General features: G+C 43.9%; 1 protein-coding gene across 3 annotated transcripts in view; it reads left to right on the top strand.

The window, feature by feature from the left end:
- NFKBIL1 (NFKB inhibitor like 1) overlaps positions 1 to 21,642 on the top strand; it is a 50,300-nt gene extending 28,658 nt beyond the window's left edge. For all 3 annotated transcript variants that reach the window (XM_086924551.1, XM_086924549.1, XM_086924550.1), the window contains exons 2-5: positions 1,179 to 1,509; positions 1,762 to 1,874; positions 20,212 to 20,344; positions 20,576 to 21,642. In XM_086924551.1, the coding sequence (XP_086780677.1) occupies positions 1,239 to 1,509; positions 1,762 to 1,874; positions 20,212 to 20,344; positions 20,576 to 21,135 (1,077 nt within the window). In that variant the 5' untranslated portion in view covers positions 1,179 to 1,238 and the 3' untranslated portion in view covers positions 21,136 to 21,642. The remainder of the gene's footprint in view (positions 1 to 1,178; positions 1,510 to 1,761; positions 1,875 to 20,211; positions 20,345 to 20,575) is intronic.
- Positions 21,643 to 21,959: the final 317 nt, after the last annotated feature.

Raw genomic sequence — 21,959 nt, 5'->3', positions numbered from 1 at the left:
CTGTGTCCCACTGAAGGCTGGAAAAATACACCCTTTTGAGCTGGCAGGTAGGCGGGGGGCGGGCCGGCGGGGAGAGCGGACCGGATGTTCAGTCCGTGGTCTTCGCAGGGACTCCTGGATGTCGGAGTCCCTGCACGCTCGCAGCCCACGCCTTTCCACTCACCCCTGCCTCTGCTTGCTGTGTCCAGGTGCTGGCAATCAGGGAAACGCACTCCTGTGCGCAGCGGCTCCCGCGAAGCGGGAGCGGCAAGCCGTGGGGGCGGAACTGCCCTTTGAATCCTCACAATGTCTATGAGCTGCCGGTAAGCCTCTCCGTATGCTTTTCTGTGTCCCACTGAAGGCTGGAGAAATACACCCTTTTGAGCTGGCAGGTAGGCGGGGGGCGGGCCGGCGGGGAGAGCGGACCGGATGTTCAGTCCGTGGTCTTCGCAGGGACTCCTGGATGTCGGAGTCCCTGCACGCTCGCAGCCCACGCCTTTCCACTCACCCCTGCCTCTGCTTGCTGTGTCCAGGTGCTGGCAATCAGGGAAACGCACTCCTGTGCGCAGCGGCTCCCGCGAAGCGGGAGCGGCAAGCCGTGGGGGCGGAACTGCCCTTTGAATCCTCACAATGTCTATGAGCTGCCGGTAAGCCTCTCCGTATGCTTTTCTGTGTCCCACTGAAGGCTGGAAAAATACACCCTTTTGAGCTGGCAGGTAGGCGGGGGGCGGGCCGGCGGGGAGAGCGGACCGGATGTTCAGTCCGTGGTCTTCGCAGGGACTCCTGGATGTCGGAGTCCCTGCACGCTCGCAGCCCACGCCTTTCCACTCACCCCTGCCTCTGCTTGCTGTGTCCAGGTGCTGGCAATCAGGGAAACGCACTCCTGTGCGCAGCGGCTCCCGCGAAGCGGGAGCGGCAAGCCGTGGGGGCGGAACTGCCCTTTGAATCCTCACAATGTCTATGAGCTGCCGGTAAGCCTCTCCGTATGCTTTTCTGTGTAAAGTCCAAATGAGGCAACGTCCGTTAAGAGTAACAAATATTCTATAGAACAAGATGCCAAATAATAGACAACTGTGAAGCCAAATGAGTGGCGAATTAGAGGATTCACATTTCATCGCCTGGCAGTCATTCTCTTTTGGCATACATTTGTATTAATTTGTGGAACTATTAAAAAAAATCTTTTTTTTTTTTTTCTTCAGTGAGTCACAAGTGTTACCTATGAAACGACTATTTCAATAGTCAACACTTCCTTTGTTGACATGGCGTCTCGCAAACAGCAGAAACTCTTGCGGTATGTAGAGGAGGGGAGTGTGCTCAAGCTCAAGGCCTACCTGCGGAAGCACCGGGGCATGGACCTCAATTTTGCTGTTCGCAAGGGACGGACCCCCCTCCACCTGGCCTGTACCCTCGAGGATGATGCAGTGGTGCGCCTGCTGCTGAAGTACAGTGCAGACCCCTTGCGCCAGGACCACCGTGGCAACACAGCTCTGCATTTGGCTGCCAAGGTGGCCGCAGCCAAAGGGAAGAGAGGTAAGGCACTGGCATCCAAGCCCCCTGTTTTACAGTCCTTTCCGCTACAAGTCCTTTTATCAACTAGTGAAACTTATACAGAAATGCATTTTACTTCCTATTGCTGTGATCAGTAATCTGTAACTATATTATTTGACTGGCTGATCTTTTTTTGTGTAATTCTGGAAACAGTTAGATTTGCTGGTCCTAAAATAGCCTGAGTAGCAGCAAAAGTTTCTGATGAAACTCAAATGTGTGTTTTTCTCCTTTTAGTATATGAAGATTTGGTTGTCCTGCTGCAGAGACACAGCCCTGCCGCAATGAATGTAGCCAATCATGCTGGGAAGACGCCTGAAGACCTATTACGGGGAAAGAAGGGTGAGAAGGTATGTTGTTAGAACGTCTGAGCATCTTGACTGGAAGAGGAGTCCTGGGAAGAGCAGTAGTGTTGGGAGTAAGACGGCCTGTTCTCGAGTTGCCCTCCACAAACACAGCTGGAAAAGACCCAAATGTCTGCCAAATTGCGCAAAATTGAGGAGCTCCCTTCTGATTTGCTCCAATGCCAGCAATAACGTCTTTTCCCCCACACCAACATTCCAACACATATATCCTTTGTTTCTGTCCGCTGCATACACATTTTTGTTCACTTAGCTATCATCACCCATTCAAGCTTCTAGCAACCATATCTGCTCTCCCGCCATTTCTAGCATGGTCATTTGATGTTCCACACAGGCCTATCTGCTCCTGTGTTCTACCTAGGTCATTTACCGTCTAAACACTTGAAATGTCAAACAGGTTTGGATTTTGAGGCATACAGCATAAGGCTATATATACGCATATCATGCACACAGGGCGCCAATGTAGACAAAGTCCAACAAGTACAGCAACACCAATGTATGCTGATCTACAAACATATAAGCATCAGTGCACAGTGAGAAACAGACTCAACTCTGTGCATTCAGGGACATCAGGACATTGTGCATCAGTGGAGCAAGGGTCACTAGGTATGGTGTGTTGAAGGAGGGCCAGTGTGCACAGGCGGGGAGCAGTGAGATGAACAGCCGCCAGGGAGCACCAGCTGATGTGCCTCCAAGGTGCACAGGTTGACTTGTGCTAGGGAGCACTGATTTTGTGCACCAAGGAAACGCCAGGCGATTTAGAGGTAACAAGCATGTGCCCATATGCATTATGAGGACATATGGTGATGTGCAGCAGGTGCACACTAATGTGCAATGGCTGCGCATAGTGATTTCAAAAAGGGAGAATATGTTGATGTGTCTCATGTCATATGGCATTTTTCAGTGAGTGATGCCCACAGGGGGGTTCATGGCCTAATAGTGGAACAAGGCTGAAAGCAGATTTCCTTTAAAAGTTCATGGAATTTGGCAGTGTCTTACAGTATACTTTGCATGTATGGCAGAGAGTATTTTATTCCATATAATTCAAGATCAGATAGTGACACTTTCCAAAAACTGCTTAAATCCTTGATGCCGTGCTCCTTCATATGAAAGAGCTAGTAAGGCTGCAGAAATTAGGCATAAAAGCAGAATCTTTAGTGTTAAATTAAACTCATCAAAATGCATTTAGAAAGTTGTTGCAAAAAGAATATCAGTTTATTGTGAATTAGATTTCACACACCGTAGCTCAGAATGTGTACAACATGCAGAAAGGTATTATTTCTCTTGAAATGACCTACATCAGTGCTTCCCTAACCTTTTAGAATCACAACCAAATTTTTTCGAAGCCCACACTTTTGTGCCCTACCTGCTTTAATGGACGTAAGGTTGGCGTGATTTTTTAAGGCAATAACAGCAATTGTTTGGAAATATCACACTATTGGCCACACCTTTCGATATTGGACTGTAGCCAACATATTGATGTGACCTAAAAATGACAACCCTCCCATACAGCTTATGTATCAAACAGGAGGGTGCCATGACCCTTTATGGGTCAAATGTAATCTCATCAAAGGTATTTCCCCCAACCTTATGTATATTTGTAAATTACTGCGTAGTATTAAGTAGTGTGTGTGTAATATATGTACTTTTCTTCTTCTTAAACAAAAGCACATACTGGGCAGTCAATATTGAGTGTTGTTATTGTGTGCCAGTGAATGGTAATTGCTAGCCTCCACCTCCCTTGAGTCCCTTGGACTGCTCCGCTTCGCTACCCTGAGAGAGTCAAGCGCTACAATGTGGTGCTTGATTCCCAGTGAGGGGATAATTGTGAACCTACAGTTTGCGCAGGCCTCACAAGCTGCACAACTAATAGCCTTGTTTCCTTACAGTAAGGAGGTTTGGTTATAGTATTTCACTTTACTTTTTTTTAAAACAGAGAAATCTACTTAAAAAGTTTGTGACATTACAGTTTAGCAGAAAATGTCAGTTAAAAATTTACAGTTAACTGAATTAACTATAACTCGCACTTCGCCCTGCGTATTGCCTCACTTATTATTATGTCCTATGACATCACTGATGACATCTGAAATGACTTCATTGATGACAGTATTGTGCATGGTACGAGTTATAGTTACTTAAGTTTGACTGGTGAATTCCAGTGATTTAAATGTTTAAATTAGTTTTTTAGTTTAAAATATCATATTTAAACTGACATTTTCACCTAACTATAACATTACTTTAACCTTTGTGGTTTTTTCATTGAAAAGGTGGGTGTGTGTGTGTGTGTGTGTGTCTGTGTGTGTGTGTGTGTGTGTGTGTGTGTCCGTCCATACTAATATTCTAAAAAGAGAGCCCAAACCTTTGAGGCGGGTAAGCTCCTGAACTACAGCGCCAATCAGAACACCCAATACAGCATTGGAAAGGTGAGTATAAGCAGATGGACATAGGCTATACACCAGCCCAATATATACATTAGAAGTGAAAAAGACCATTTTGGGAAAAAGTAGTCCGTTGTGGGCGTTCTGCTGTAAAGCAATGCTTGCAAAACGCGTTCTGTGTGAGACTAGCGTTCCGACACGTCTTGTAGTGGGCGTTTCGTTTAGCATTGTTGTGGGCATGTGCCTTCAGAGACGCCGGAAGCATTGCAGAGAGGGGGAATAGCGTCCTTGGAGTTGTGGCGTTTGGCAGTGATGCTATGTAGGGCGTCTAAGTGCACCAAGCAAGTCTTTGGGGAGTGCGTGAACCTACTTAGGCACACGCCCTCAGTGTGCATGCCAGGACTGATCATGGGTGTCTGCAATGAATTAAAAAGACATTCAAAATACCAGGAATAATGAGTGGAAGTCTTTTTCCAAATGATTAAGACAACAACATGTGTGCCCAAAAGGGATGATACTAGAGATTCTCTAGCTTCATTTCTAACCCATATGTTTTGACGCCGTTGGACCCCCGACGTCACCTTTAGGAGCACCATAACATAAGAGTTAAACTTTTCTAAAAATTCTAAATTTCAATAACCATTAGCTGTGCATCTCTCCAATCTATATCAGTATTCCGAAACAAAGTGTCCCAAGGACTGATAGCACGCACTAACTAGCCATACGAGGAACAAAAAAAATGAGCAACTATGAAGATATATCAAAAAGCACTGAGGCCAGAGCCTCGACTTTCGCCTTTGAAGCTAAAGATGTGGACCAAATTTATTCTCTTATCAGGGAGGAACTTGCACAGGAAACCACAAGCCGGTCCAAAGAGCAAAATATAAGACAGTTACTGTATCTCTCTAAAAGGAAAACCAACCAACAACTCCATGCTAGATTGAATGAAAGAATTGAACTGTCATGCTACTTGTAAATAATTGCTCCAATGACCGTATCTTGTTACTACTGTGTATTTTCATATTAACAGCAGACACACCTCACCCACATACACCTTATACCCATGTTATCACAGACATTCGTTGAACCTTGAGGTAGCTCTAGCATTAGAGTAACGCATTGTGTTAGCATATCTCCCCAGAGTTCAAATCCGGGTTCCCACACATTCTCCTTTTTGCATATTTGGATTTTTTTTTTTTTGCTCCGTTTTTTATAACATTTTTATCACCCTTTAACCCATTTTTTCGTCACAAGCGACCGTAAACTACTGCACTTTTATCACTTAGTTTTACTCCAACTTATTGCTTTTGGAAAACACGAAACCTTTTCAGTCTATCAACCATGTCTATGGTCACATGACCAGTCACACGACCGGCACCTTTTTCAAAATAGTAAAGCGCTGGCCAGATCTCATCTGCGCCGCCGCTTCTGAAGATTACCAACAGACCCGAACAAACCACTCCTCAGGTTAGTTCACCGCATTCCATTAGGTTCATATTCTGAGCGCTCCACGGAAACGCTGTTTTAAAACCGCTGACCGTGCTCCTACTGTCTCGTTACAGATGGTAAACGAACCCCTCGAGGAAAGGCTTGTAAGTGAAACTCCGTTTCCATTCATATTATTTTGATCGTTTTTTTTCCACACAACAATGGCACACCTATGCATAGGGAACCTTTTGTCACTAAGAACCGCATTTGTCACTACTGCCCTTTATCGTTTGTTTCTATGCTTTAACAGTGAAGTTATTATGGGATGATGATGTTTATAACAACAGTGAGAAACATATTTGTAACTGTTATTACATTATGTTTACAGTGTCGATTCCCTGATGAAGGGCATGATTGAAATGCCCGAAATGCATTGGATATGTTGAAATGACATTGCCTGAAGCGCATATAGTTAAAACTCATGAAATTGAAATGAAGTTGAAAATCATGAATGCAACTTTAATGAATTAAAAAGACATTCAAAATACCAGGAATAATGAGTGGAAGTCTTTTTCCAAATGATTAAGACAACAACATTTGTGCCTAAAAGGGATGATACTAGAGATTCTCTAGCTTCACTTCTAACCCACCTGTCTGCAGGAGTGGACACACATGTTCGCATTCTGCGGAAAGGACAACAAACCGCAGAGCACACGCTCCCCTTCCACGCAACAAAGAGGGGTTTTGAGCAGCCGTACAGGCAAGTCGCATGAAACAATGAATTTACTATGCCATGAACTTTTAACAGGTGCGTCGGCAGGAGCGGACACACACGTTTGCATTCTGCGGAAAGGGCAACAAACCGCAGAGCACACCCTCACCTTCCGCTCAACAGAAAGAGGGGTTCTGAGCAGCCGCACAGGCAAGTTGCATGAAGCAATAAATGTACTATGCCTTGAACTTAAAAAAAAAACTTTCCTTGCCTATTCTAACCATTTAAGACATTCTTTTTCGTACCCGGACAACGTCGGGACGGGCTGCTAGTATATATATATAACAGTGGTGGTCCCTACTTATGGTTAGACGCACTTTCCATTTCTTGATTAGGCTATAATTTTTTATTCCGTGGTGCACAAATTTGTACACAACGTTGACAAATCACTAACTTGATCAGCTTAGGACCGGAGTGCCAATATTCATGCAGATACATGCACAAGTAAGAAAGTTAAAGGGTGGGGTTAAATAATTGCCATGGGAAATTTCCCCCAGGCCTACAGCCTGAACGGCTTTAAACATGGCATGAAAGTAGACCTTTACTCAGAAAGCGTGCTTTTGTTAGTCTTGTGTAAATTCGTTCAGTAGTTTTTCAGATACTAGTGGTTAAAAAAGTTGATGACTAGGCTTTTACGGGTTGTCATGGCCTCTTTAACTCAAGAGTCATGACTTGAAATTTCTGTCAATCGCATTTCTAATTTTTTTAAGCATTGTGAATGCTGGATTAAGTGCTCTCAAATTTTCTTTTGGCCATCTTGAAACTCCTGATTCATCTGTGACTCAATCACTATTGAAAAACGTTTGCACACCCTATTCCCTGTTCTACTTTAATATATTATTCAATCTTTGCATTGTGTCCATTTTGAATGAAATTTTGGTTTTGTAAATCCCATTAGATCGTATGACTTGGGTCATTAATTTACACAGTTACAGAGGTTTTTGGTTCAGCAAATTACTTTATCCTATTACCCAATACTGCCCAAAAATAAAACTGAAATTTGGGGCACATCCGAACTCTGTCTTTTACAATAACAAAAAAAGTAGAGCTACCTTCGAGTTCAGTTTGTTAAAGTAAGATATCAGCTCCAAACTTGGAAGGATCCTAAAAAGGATATAACAGTATTGAGAGTATAGTTATTTTCACAAACTTTATACGTACTACGAGTGTTCCCATTTCCTCATAAGCTTTGCACATTCTAGTAGTATAGGTTTATATTTTTCCTGAATAAATCATGTGTGTTTTACTTAGTATGGTGCCCAGATATACCGAGGCAGATGAGTTCTTGCTGTCTTGAGGGTTTGATCAGAGTTTTTATAACATTTGAGGTTTTTCAAGGTTAAGCTGATTTGATGCCCTATTCAAGCAGTAACTTTTCGATTGCTGAAAAATCTATTGCTTATTACATATGTTTGCCCTCGATCAGCATAGGATGAAAACTTTGAGTCACATTCTCCCAACTCAGAACCATTATCTCGGAATTTACTTGCTATGCAACTAGACATGATTGTAAAATAACACCGGGACAACTAGCCATCAATGTAGGGTTCAGCTGGGTGATCATGGAGAAATATGAAATATATTTTTGTAAGCAGTGTTTTTATATAGTTGTTTAATCACTGTCACAAAACCATTAGGTAGACCAGATCTTAGATCTATGCAAAGTTTCCCACAAGAATGCCTACTATTACCTGGCAAATCTCTTTTCAGCAACATGCTCAATCCATGCAATTCTTTTCTTTTTGACCGCCTCCCAGTCCAGCATAAACACTACAAAATGTGGGATGTTGTGCCTCTCAAAGGTACAAAAAGCAAAGATGTACTGAGGAGGCCAGCCTAAAGTTTCAGGTCTTCCCCAATTAATGAAATTATTCGACATGATGAAGGTGCACGTGTTGGTTTTCCTTTTTTCAAGAAAATAATTATTTTTGAAAGTTCTCCCATTTCTGGGATGTGCCTAGAATCTTTGATGTGTTCAATCAGAATATAGAACAGAGATGTATTCATTTTGTGTTTAATTCCCTGGTACACAGCCCAACCCCGTTCCATTACCAGTTTGAATATTACCAGTTTTTTTTAAGTTTAAGTAGGTGGAACTATTAAACTAGCTACCTCTAGAACGAGTCTGCTTGACCAGGAAGGCCTCTCCCTGATATTCAGTGAGGTATATACACTTTGATATCTCAGAAATATGTTGTTTTTCTGTGAAGCATTATTTAATAGGCATCTTCCTCCATTTTATAAACTGACAAGCTTATTATACCCACTATAACTATTTCCCATCAACCCTTTGTGTCTACCTTACTGCAGGTTATGCTTATTTTAGAATTCATTATAGCTGCCATGGATGCCCCTTGCTCTCTACATATAACTTTTTTGAAACCCATCTTCGAATAAGCCTTCTATCACAATATGCTATTATAGTCTCCTGGGGGCATTCAATAATAACTTGTCTAACATGACACAGATTCCTTCATTTAGCCCTTTAACATTCATAGTTTATCACTAAGAAGTGTTCTGTCAGTAGGGTTCTATCTAAAGCACTACCATCTTGGCATTTGTTCTTAGTGAAGCAAAGTTCGTTGTTAACTCGTTGAAATGCCACCAGCTGCAAGAGCCAGGCATGCAATTCACCTATGCCCTAGAAATGGTGACCTTCTAAACCAAGGTCTCACCAGCTGACCTAGAAGCAGTGGGTTTCCCTAAAGAAATGAGCATCTAGAGTGAAGACTCATGTGAGACTGCTCAATACCTAACTGTTATGGAGCTTCCACTAGCTAAATAGCTTGGTACCGAGTGCCACAACCTGTAGACTGGAAATACTAAATACAAATGTGGGCAATCAACTCTTTAAAACTTCCTGGTCTAGAATTTGTTTACCTGCAACTTAAGGTGGCGAAACCCTCTTGGGTCCCTTCCTATCATTGCTTTTCTGTAATCCTACCTTAATCATGTGCACCTGTTGGGTAGACAAGTGAGCCACTGTTGTTGCATAAACTTCAGCTTTGAAATAGTTCAACAAGGTTTGCTTTCCCACCCATGGGTGACATAGGTGAACTCAGTTCAACGCATCAGCACTGAATGTAAAAGACCAGTTATTGTAGCACTGACGAACTCTACCCAGTACATTGTTGAAGTAGAGTTAATGCTTTTGGGTTACTAACAATTCCTTCAACGGGATCAGAGGCACTGTGGTAACAGAAACAAACCTATTTTGTTAGTCACAATACCACACAGACACTGGACTAAGAAGAATAGACACTTTTGACTAAAAGCATTGATTACAACGGGACGAACCGGTTGCTCAGCATATCTAAATCAAATAAACAGGATATAACAGAAAAAACTAAAAGTCACGTTAAGACTAAAGTGAAAATTTCTAACATGTTTTAACTGTCAGTTAAAACCTTAAATCCTTATATCGGAAAACCTACTTCTATGCTCCTCATTGGGTGAACATGGAAGGTGGAGCAACTTGCAGTCTAGAATTTCCTAGGGAAGAGAGGCTCACTGCATACTTGGTTGACAGCAAGAGCTGCCGTTATCAATAGAGGCATGAAGGCAGTGTTTCCTGCGAAGAACAAACATGTGCTGCAGTAGCAGTGTTCCTCCGGGACTCTGCTTTATCAGCAGCATGCAAGATGTAGGATCTTCGAAGTGCCCTGGCAGTAGGTGAAACCATCTCTGGCAGAATCTTGTGTGATAATCTGGGCAAAGCACCGTGCCTCTTTTCTTCGGTACTCAGTTCAACTCCCCTCTTTGTTCTTTTACCCTCAAGGTCCTGAAAAGAACGGGAATCGCGGCTACCAGAATACTGATACATTCAAGTTTTAAAATGTTTTTGCTGTCTCTTAAATTGTAATTACCCTGCTGGATTCCAGAGAACCGGGCAATCCAGTCTATTCTTTTCTCTTGTTCCCTCTGTTTCTGCTTTCCTTCTGTTGTAGATTTCTATTTAACAGAGTCCTCAGTGCAATTTTTTGGCTTCAAATGTTGTTTAACGGCCAGTGTACCTAAGGTATTACACTCTACAGAGGTATAAACTTCTGTGATTATTTTTGTTAATTTTTCGATCTTTGTCAAGAACTGGAACCGCTTCCAGTCTCTTCAGAACCAAGGCTTCACCTTTAATGTTGTTCAGGATGATAGAGGAGACGGTTGAATAGTTCTCCATTAACTTCATTCCTAAGTCCAGAGCTGGTGCAGCTCTGTGGTCACTCTGTACCTGCTTAAATATGTCAGGTCAGGGAGAATTGTCAAGGAAGGGATACCATGTATGCAAAGATGCTTGCCCAGGTATTACACTCCTCTACGGGTGGCACCATACCGAAAGGAAGACACATCGTTAGCATTTTATGTTTGTCTTGGGGTGTAATACATGGGTACACTGCCTCCAGCGGGTTGGTCAAAACCAACATTTCTGTGCGTATGTGGCAGTTAACCAGTAAATCAGTTCTGGTTTTCCTGGTAAATCAAAGGGATTTCCAAATCTTGGCAAGCCCTATAATGTGCGAGTGGGTCTACCACTGTATAGGCACACAACTGCCCTGAAGCAGCATCGATAGACTCGTATTCGTATTCAAAAAACTTTATTCGAAACATAAAATGAATCATAAAAGTATTGAACATACAAACGTGTAATTCATTTTACCTTTAAAAACTAAATTAAGACAAAGCTTACACAAGAATTTAGAGAAAGACCTTAAAAATGACAATAATAATAACAAAGACATTTACATTCTCAGATTTGATAAAATTTCTATACAAGTGGTGCTACCCATAAATCTTCCTAATCTTTAGTGAGATTCTGATGAAGTTTAACATTGCACAACAGATTTCCACAGAAGTTAATGATAACAAAAATTCATAGCCTTCCCTATAGGTACAAGGTTGCCTGCCCTTCAGGATTGGTTTAATAAACCGGAGTCTTGGCTCATTATACAATGAACAAAAAAGAACCAGATGTAAAGTACTTTGTCTGTCCCTATAATTACAGGGACAAGGGGGCAGTCTCTCACTCCAACCCCCTTGTTTAGGAAAGGCAAACTGATAGTGTAGAGTCTCCAGTCTAAACCTTGTTAAAAGGAATCGCCATTGCACATTATGGGTAAATATTAAATAATACTGGGGTTGGGGTTTACAGATACGAATAGTATCAATATCAATTATGTTGTCCCTGCGAAGCTGATTCACAGACATCAAATACTTTGCCTTTATGTCCGTTTTGTAATTTCCCTCGATTTTCCCGGGGCTATAAAAATAAGAACCAAGATCGATTTTGTTCAACATGTTACAAACATAGGACAACCAGGGTATCTGCTTTGAGTTATCTAAAGCCATGCAGTCAGTAATAATTTCTTTGGTTAATTGCAGGTCTTCAGACTGCCAAATTTTGCCCCATAACAGTAAAGGTGACAAGCAAATTGTATCAGAGACATTAACCATACCAAGTTCATTATGACAGAAGATATTTGAGGTACTTTTTGGGACTGACAAGACTCTTTTTATAAAGTTGTTTTCCACCACCTGTATTGCGGCAGGCATTTCAGTCCCCCACACCCCTGCCCCGTAGGTAGCTACGGATAGGCATTTGGAAGTGTAAAGAGTTCTAAGATGCGTTATATGTTTCTGCCCCAATTTGCTGCAGAAGCGGAAAATGCCCTCTATCGCCCTTGTCATGCTCTGGGCTCGAACCTTTATTACCGGTGACCATCTTAGTTTACTATCAAACAGGTTACCAAGATAGTTGAAATTATCCACTTTCCCAATTGTGCGGTTGTTTACCATGAACTTCCTAACAGACGACCCCTTGGGGCCGCAGGACATTATAAAGGATTTTCCAAAGTTTACCTTTAGATCTAGATCTAGCATGAATTTATTGAATGCGTCTAAACACACTTGCATGCCATTTCCTGTTAATGTCATTAGGACAGTATCGTCCGCATATGAAAGCATAGGGACGCTTTTACCATTAATTTTTGGGAAATCACAGCCCTGATTTAGTAGGTACTGTTCTAGTCCGTTTGTATAAACTAAGAAGAGAAAAGGCGCCAAGATGCATCCTTGACGCACTCCCTCAGTAGAAGGAATTGGTTTCGTTATTTCCCCCCCAGTGCCAAACCTGATGGACACATTGGTTGCTTCATGTAACCTGCGAAGCAAGGACACTAGAGGTTCTTCAAAGCCCATGTCACTCATCATCCTCCACAACTTGTTCCTGCATACAGTATCGAAAGCGCTTGTCAAGTCCATGAAGGCCAGATGAATGGGAGATTTTTTGGCCTTCACGTACTTTCCCATGATCAGTGCCAAATTAAGGCACTGCTCATTTGTCCCCTTTCCGTGTCTGAATCCATATTGAGAGTCAACTATTAATCCAACAGAATCTGCCCAACTTTCCAATCTCGCCAAAATTACTCTACCCAGGATTTTACATGCGGCGTCTATTAAAGAAATCGGGCGGTAACAACAAGGATCGGATCTGTTGCCTTTCTTAAAGATTGGCACTACCGTTGCCTCTTTCCATGTGCCAGGGATACGGCCAACCACTACGGCATTAAAAACATTCAGTAGAATTGGTGCCCACAAACTAACCTTAGATTTAAAAAGATCCAGAGGGACAGCATCTGGACCTGGAGCTTTTAATGATGCTCCTTTCCCTAGGGCCTCCTCAATCTCAATCAATGTGAATGAAGAGCTGAGGGTCAGGGCCGAGGGAGATGAAGACACCACATCCCCTGTCCCCTCATTGTCTAACGTTATTGAATACGAATTAGGATTAAAAATCTTACTAAAATGTTGGACCCATTGTTCAGCGGTAACCTGGTTGGTTATAGCTTCATTATTATTGCTCTTAAAAAGGGGACGATTAATTACCTCCCAAAATAGCCTACTATCTTTCAATTCTGCTGCCTTTTCGAGATCATCCCAGGCCATAGTTTTCAAATCCTGTTTTCTTTTTGTAATAGCGTCTCTATACGCCTTCCTACTGGTCCTGACAAGCTCTTTATTTCTAGGCTTTTCACACAATGCTAATTTCAGTGATCGGTGTGTGACAGAACACACAGAATCAAACCATCTAAAGGCCTTTTGACCACCCTTTCTTATAGGCTTTTTTAGGCGCTGTCCTATAAAGGAGCACAACTTCTCAAAGCTTTCAATGACATTTTGTGAGTCGGAACCTACTAAACATAATTCTATTTCATTTTTACAGTTTACAACAATATCATCTTCCAGCTTGTGCACATTTATCTTCCCCCATTTCAGGGTTACACCCTGATTTTTGTTGTACTTAATGGGTTGTTCCCTTTTCCTTGGTGGTTCTTGTGTTGGAACCCATATAGATAATATTAAAGGGTTGTGATCACTAGTGGGATTTGCCACCACCTCCAACTTTTCCACATACTTAAGAAAGGTACTTGATACCAGAACAAAATCAATTGTACTCATTTCTCCCCTCAAACCCTGGAAACTTGGTATATACGGGGTATCTGGGGGAAACCAGGGGTCTACCACACATAGATCATTAGTTACAATGATATTATTCAAGGCATCCCCCTGCGGATTATGCCTGAAGTGGTTTAGGGGCTGGGCATTCAAATCCTCCAAACCGCACACATTTGAACCCCCATGACTGCAAAGTGTACAATTGAAGTCTCCAACCCATATAATCGGCGAGGAAGGGTGCCTACAGCGAATTTTACCCAGAGCATACTCCAAATCTTCAATTACCGAAATGTCATATACATTGAAGATATTGTAATACCAATTAATTAGCAACACTGCTTCGGGGAATAGGTGTTCCAATAACAATACTTGGTACCAATTTGTCTCTACCAGTGTCGAGGTGCGAAGGTTCTGTAGTGTTGTTGACAATGCTGTCAATATACCACCTTTTGCCCTCCCCGATGTAGATGGGACAGCCGAGACAGCAAATGATTGAAAGCCCTCGATATCACAGGTAGTCCTAGACCATGTCTCTTGAAGACACAAGATTCCATGGGTTTCCACAAAATCTAACCATATCTCATCATCTAATTTGTTCACTATTCCAGAGATATTCCAGGATAATAGAGATATTAGTGCTGATGATGATGATGATGAGGGCCCCTGTAATCCGTGACTGTTTCCCAAAGCATCTGTTACGGCAGTGGTATTAGGGTTGGGCAGTGGTGACATATTCTGTTCGTGGCCATTATCTAAGGTAACCATTGGCATAGCAGCGGAGCCCATCTGTAGGTATCCAGTACTCATGTTAATACCCTCACATGTTACTTTCACTGGCTCAACATCATTAGTGCATATACCTTGATCTACTTTCATACCCCCATATGGTATTGAAGATATTGACCCTTTAATCCTAAGTGGTGGTCAATCTACCTCATCCAAGTTCATGAAAGGGTCAAAGCGATTCCTCAATGGGATGTTATTGTTGTAGTTGTTATTATTTGGAAACCAGCCAGGGTATTCTGGGCCCCTAAACCTAGATCGTCGTGGGTTGTAAGGAACTTGTGTAAAATCACCCATGATTGGCGGCCCCATAAAGGGAACTGTCTCTTGCCAAGGAGTATGAGGGTGGAACGGGCCTTGATTCATATTTAGATTATGTGTCCAACCCGTTTGGTACCCACCCTTTATACGCTGTCCTTGATGAAAAAGATTTTGCTCAGGGTTAGACTGACAAAGTTTGGGATAAAAGTATTCAAGACCAATACACTGGATATCCCCCATCCTCCCAAACCTGGCCTTACTACAGATGATATCCTTAACCCAAATGTCTCTAAAGTTTATCAAAATACAGTCACCCTCCAGGTCTTTTTTGCTCGGTCCAACCCAGGGAACCCTACGAACACTGAGGATTTTTGTGACAGTGTCCTCGGTCAATGGCCTATTTGTATTTAGCCAGAATTTTGTTTTATGTAGGAGGTCCTCATTTTTCTCATATTTATTCTCTCGGATGGGTTGAACACCTGTCAGGATGGCCATGTAAGGCGCGGCCTCTGGGGGTATATTTATGTAGATCTCCCTACCCTGTAATGGGGTTTTACTGGGTGCCTGAGGTTTGCTTGACGGGGTTTCTTTCACTTCCGTATTAATTTGGGCCGGTGCAGATGTACTAACTGGTGTAGTTACCATCAGAGGATTATTTGGCTTTTGGCCCACTGTATTCCCCTGTTTGGTTTTTATTAATGGTGTTGGTACTAAGGAGGGGGTAGTGCTGGAACTGGTACCGCTAGATAGAGGTTGTGATATCAAGTTAGGCTTAAGGCCCTTTTTCCCTGAACTGGTGTTATCAATAGACTTACCAGCAGTGGTGGGGGGTTGTTTTTTACTTCCTACCAAGCTTTCCAATAAAGTGGTGTTCTTAGATGTTAAGAACTCCAATTGATCTAATTTTGAATTTATTATTTGTGTTTTCTCCATCAAGGGGTTCAGTAAATTTTTTATAAGTTTCTCAACACCAACCATTAGATTTTTTTCTTCCATACCGGGGTGTTTCCCTGAATGTGAGAACTTTTTATCAATATTGGAGAGTTGGGAACCTATCTGCAATAATCTGTCCTCGAAGGGGTTTAAAAGCTTTTTAAGAGTTTCCCATACTACGGTCAAAAATTCAAAGTCTCCCCCGTTTATAACACATAGTGGTACTTCATTATTCTCCTTCACTATTGTCAATCTATCCCTATTTTGAATAATCTCCAGCGAATCCACGACTGCCTCTACTGTGAGGTCAGCAGGTTGAGTATTAATTGCTGGAGACGGGGATGGCAACTTGGTAGATAGTTGTGACTTTGCAACCTTTACTTTTTTCCTAGCGTAAGATGTTTGATTAGGACGTTTCCTTTTGGTGTATGTCCCCTGCTGTTTATTTTTGAGAACTCCCCCAACCTGATTTACAGAAATTGATTTTAAGCCCAATACTGGCACATCTTTGTTACACTCATTTATTTCGTCCATTACCTCCATTACCCCAAATTTAGATGTTTGTGAAGGGTCATCGGATAATAATGAGGGAGATGGTAAAGATTCTTTTGAAGTGTTTGTGATAGGCACGGTTGGATGATGGATGTCTACAGTTGTTTCAATCAATTTTAAAGGTTGGGCAGTAGAACGGTCAGGGGTTTTGGCAAAGGCGAGAGCACCTAGGGAGGATTTTTTTGCCGCAGCTATCTCCTGTGACAGCCTCCTTGCGGCGTCCAGTTCGGATGAAACTCGACGCTGCATTTTGGCAATCTCGTTGTCTATTGCAGAATGTGTTTTAGTAATGAAGTCATCTAGGGTTCCGTTTTTTAATTTGCATTTGGCCGCCCTTTCCTTATACTCACGAGATGACATAGTTCCCTGTGATTGCAGACAAGAGACCGTTTATGGGGGCTTAGAGGGCTGGCCCAGTCCAGACCTCTCAGACCTCGAACGGCCTCAAACGGTCCCGCCCTTGTCCCGGGCTTCTCCCGGTCGCTCCCGCGCGCTCCCGCGCCGCGGTGGAGCGGACGTGTGTATATACAAGATGTAATTGGTGAAGGGGCGGGGCTTGCAGGGAGAGCGGCCCAGGTGTTGGCTATCGGGCTATCAGGGACTCCTGGGATATGGAGTCCCTGACCACGCTGCTCGCAGCCCTGCAAGTCTTACCGGCACCCCTAATGTCCACACGTACTCCCGATATTCCTCTGGTCACAGGCAGCGACGCAGGACCCGCGGAGCGGGTCCGGCGAGTTGTGAAGGGGTCCGCTGGTATCCACAGGGTCCACAGACAGAAGGCGAGTCCGCCAGCAAACGGACAATAGGCACTCAAGCAGAGGGTCCCGAAGATGTGGTAGGAGAGAAGGTTTTTCACTGCGTGAGATGAGGGGCGGGGCTTGCAGGGAGAGCGGCCCAGGTGTTGGCTATCGGGCTATCAGGGACTCCTGGGATATGGAGTCCCTGACCACGCTGCTCGCAGCCCTGCAAGTCTTACCGGCACCCCTAATGTCCACACGTACTCCCGATATTCCTCTGGTCACAGGCAGCGACGCGGGACCCGCGGAGCGGGTCCGGCGAGTTGTGAAGGGGTCCGCTGGTATCCACAGGGTCCACAGACAGAAGGCGAGTCCGCCAGCAAACGGACAATAGGCACTCAAGCAGAGGGTCCCGAAGATGTGGTAGGAGAGAAGGTTTTTCACTGCGTGAGATGAGGGGCGGGGCTTGCAGGGAGAGCGGCCCAGGTGTTGGCTATCGGGCTATCAGGGACTCCTGGGATATGGAGTCCCTGACCACGCTGCTCGCAGCCCTGCAAGTCTTACCGGCACCCCTAATGTCCACACGTACTCCCGATATTCCTCTGGTCACAGGCAGCGACGCGGGACCCGCGGAGCGGGTCCGGCGAGTTGTGAAGGGGTGAAGGGGTCCGCTGGTATCCACAGGGTCCACAGACAGAAGGCGAGTCCGCCAGCAAACGGACAATAGGCACTCAAGACTCCACACATGAGTAAAATGTCTCAAAGGTATACGCTGTGTGTGCATCTATTACAAAAGTAACTGCCCTCCTTCATCAGGGACACCTCCAGCTTTGAGATGCCGAGTAACTGCTTCCCTGCAATTGGTCCATATGATAATAGTTGCCGCCATGGTGAACGTGTTCAATAGAAATTTGAATCAAAGTATTTGAAAACCCACAGAATGAGGAATAACCTTTTAAAAGTCTGGCTTTACAAACCTATGGAAATAGGTGCTCCTTTATCCCCAGTAGGAGGTAATTTATTTATTTATTTATTTATTTATTTGTTTATTATTGCAATTTATAAAGCGCAACGTATGCCCGTAGGCGTCTTGGCGCTGTAACTTCAGTTATAGTCTAAGAAGGCTAGCATGCTGTCATTGATGAGAGGGAGCGGACGCGTTACTGGTCAAACAACCATGTCTTCAACAGTTTCCTGAACTGGAGAAGAGAGTGACTTAATCTAATCGTTAATGGAAGCGAGTTCCAAAGTGTGGCTGCTGTAACCGTAAAACGTCTGTCTCCCCCCAAGTGACAGTCCTTGTGCACTGTACCGTTAGTTGATGCAGCGTCATAGATCTTAGCTGTCTAGTCGGACGGTAAGCAGAAAGCTGCTCTTTGAGAAACTTCAGCCCTTGTTTGTGAAGCGCTTTGAATGTCCGGCATAACGTTTTAAATTTGATCCGATTTTTAATCGTCAGCCAGTGGTAGCTTCTGATTATTTGGCCAATCGGTTTCAATTTAGGGGTCCTAGAAAGCAGTCTCGCCGCCGCATTCTGAATCGTTTGTAATTTGGAGACCACCCTGACTTGGGCATTGGCAAATAAGCTGTTGTAATAATCCAATGAGGAGAGCACAAGTGAACTTACCACAGTTTTACCAGCTCTTTCCGGAAGAAAAGGGATTATCTTTTTTATGAGCCTGAGTTTATGAAATGCATTAGCCGCTGTTTGGTTTGCATGGGTGACAAAATTGAGCTTCTCATCAAAGGTAATTCCCAAATTCCTGACCCTTGGGACTGGATTTGGGAGAGCTCCAAGAGATGGAGGCCACCAAACTGACGACCATGACGGGGAAATCTTCCCGAAAATGACCACCTCCGTCTTCTCAGAATTAAGCCTGAGGCAGTAGCGTTCATCTAATCTTTAATCGCCAGCATACCTTCTTGGAAGCGTGCATCGTTGTTAATGGCGAGCACAAGCTGAGTAACATCAGCATAGGAGGTAAGGCTCATCTGGTAGGTTTTGATAACCCTTGCTAAGTCCGACACATAGATGTTAAAAAGTGTCGGACTTAGAGATGAGCCTTGGGGAACCCCACATGGTAACGCCAGTTCTGCCGATTTTAAATAGTCCTTGCGTTACGGCCTGTGTTCTACCAGATAGAGAAGAGGCAAGCAGGTCCTTTGCTCTGGATTGAATGCCCATATTTCCGACACGGTCAATCAGAATGGAGTGATTGACCGTGTTGAAAGCCGCAGATAAGTCCAGCAGTATAAGCACTGCTGTCCCCTCTGGTCCCTGATGATGACACTGATTACTATGGATGTCTCCGTGATGACGCAGTAATGGTTCACTTGTATGAAAGTGAAAGTACTGAAGGCATAACTGTAAGATACAAGCCCCACTAGGGGTGCCAACTGTTGCATAAACTGCGACTTTGGCATAGTTCTACAAGGCTTGTTTTCCCACTCATGGGTGACACAGGTGAACTCAGTTCAATGCATCAGCGTTAAATGTGAAAGACAGGCTGTTGCACACCCCAGAACCCCACCACAATACATTGTTGAAGTTTATGCAACACGGTCATGCAGCAGTCTCTACATGGTTTTTCTACAGTTCACATGTAATAACTGTTGTGAGTTCTCAATTTCACCATGTCTGAATCTGTCTTTTTTTGGTAATTTATTCCAAGTGCTTTAGGATTAGAGGCAGTGGCCAAGGGATATGAAAAAGTTATTTTCCTCCTGTAATTCTGGTATTCCTATTCCTGTAATTCTGGTATTTGATATTATAACTCCTCTGTGTTACCAACGCTCCTCTTCTTTTGCTAAGCCACAGTTTAAAAAAATAAAATAAAAAGCTGCCAGTGTTCCCTGAAAGGAGTGAAAGGAGAGGTGCGCAGTAGACGGGCAGATGTTAATGTGTCCTTTTCACTGGCTAATCCGGTGCTTCGATGTCCTGAAGCTGTAGGCTTTTCTCCTCTATGATTGATAAAAGTCCACTTTTGTTGTAACTCTAAGTTAATGTGTATGTTTTGTTTTCTCCTTCCCAGGAGCCCCTTCCCCAACCGTCTGGTAGTGGAGCACACGAGGGTACTTTCAGAGGCAACGAGGAGCAGGGATTCCGGGACAAGCTTTTTGGCGAGTGCATGGACGAATACCAAGAGGCCTTCGGTCGATATGATGGTAAGAGGCGGATGCGTTTGTAGAGATGGAGCCTAGGTAAACTCTGCTCGGTACTTACCTTATTAAGTATTTTTTTGGTAGCTTTCTTTTCCTTGAGTACATTTGTTTTCAATGAGATCTATACGGGATTGATAGCAAAATCTAATAGAATTGTAATCGGAGTTTAAGCAAATGTTTGAAAAACTTTTGTTTTGCTGCAGACGCTTATGTGGGTTTTCTTGTGTGCCACAGATGACTTTTCGAGGACCGATCCTGAGCCAGAAAGCCACTTCGAATGGGCAGATCGCATGGCAAGAGAATACGACCGAAAACGACGCCATGCCAATCCCATTTTAAGAGCAAAAGCAGCAGCAGCCGCTGGGAAAGAGCGGCGTCAGCAGCAACAGGAAGAGTTTCGCCGCAAGCTGGAGGAGGAGCACCGGCGGTACCAGCAGAGAGCTCAGGCGCTGCGCGAGGAGCTGGCACACAGCAAGAAGCGCCAGTACGAGCGGCGCTGTGCCAGCGTCTTCAGCAAGGACTCCGCCCGCCCCTTGCATTACCAGGACATCCCATGGCCAGGTGGGAGTGGGGGCAGCATCGAGGACATGGTGGGCGTCATCACGCACGGCATTGACATGGCAGACCGGCCAGCCTATCGGAGCTACCTGCGCCGACAGCAGGCTCTCTGGCACCCGGACAAGTTTCAGCAACGCTGCGGGGCGTGTCTGGAGGAGGCCGACCGCCAGCGCATTCTGGACACAGTGATGGCACTCTCACAGAAGCTGAACAAGCTAGCTGAGGATGCCAAATGAGCAGGAACTGGCACGGATATACGAGAAATCCCGTCTTTGTATTTTCATTCTACACAATGCTGTTTTGGGATATTGGCAGTAAATTTCTTCCAGGCCCCATTCAGTTTACTCATTACCCATCTGACTATAACATCATGCTTAGCCTACAGTCTGGCCTAACTGAATCAGAACAGAAGTGCAATCAGCAGGAACCCCCTGGGAATAGAATGAGGAATATTATTCCAGCTGAGGGCACCTTAAATGTCAGACTGTAGCAGATCTAAACTGAGGGGTACCAATAGCAGGCATTGTTTGATCTTGGCCATTAAGTAGGACCCGGTGAGGCAGTGAAAAGGCCTCATGCCTTCTGAGTTCTAGTCTTCACGTCTTGGCCTACCGTAACAATGTTTAGGGATTTATCTGCTCTTCTAGAATGAGTGAAGAATGTGTTGTAAGACATGACCTCAGAAGCACTGTATCGTGTGTGCCCAAGTGCTGTATAAGAACTAAAGATCAACATTATTATCATGACTTGTTATTGGTCCCATTGTTAACAGCGTGGTGTGTTATTTTGAAGTATTGCAAAAAGGTTTGGCGCTGCGTATTTATAAACCCCCAGTTTCCCGTGTTGCTGCTGTAGAACTGAGCAAAGAGAATAGTAACAGCTCACATCTTTCTTGTTTGATTTTATTTAGATTTCAGTCTTTTAGGTCGGTGCATACATAGATTAAAATGGAGAGAGACTTTAGATTGGGGTGAGATGAGTTGGGAGAGCAGTGTGAGGTGAAGAGAAGTATAGATTTGTGAATAACATAGCAACAGTGTTTCAGGTACATGCGGATTAT

This window comes from Lissotriton vulgaris, chromosome 5 (genome assembly GCF_964263255.1).
Source record: "Lissotriton vulgaris chromosome 5, aLisVul1.2, whole genome shotgun sequence".
Taxonomy (NCBI): domain Eukaryota; kingdom Metazoa; phylum Chordata; class Amphibia; order Caudata; family Salamandridae; genus Lissotriton; species Lissotriton vulgaris.
The sequence above is the reverse complement of the archived record's forward strand: the minus strand, read 5'-3'. Positions and strand labels throughout refer to the sequence as shown.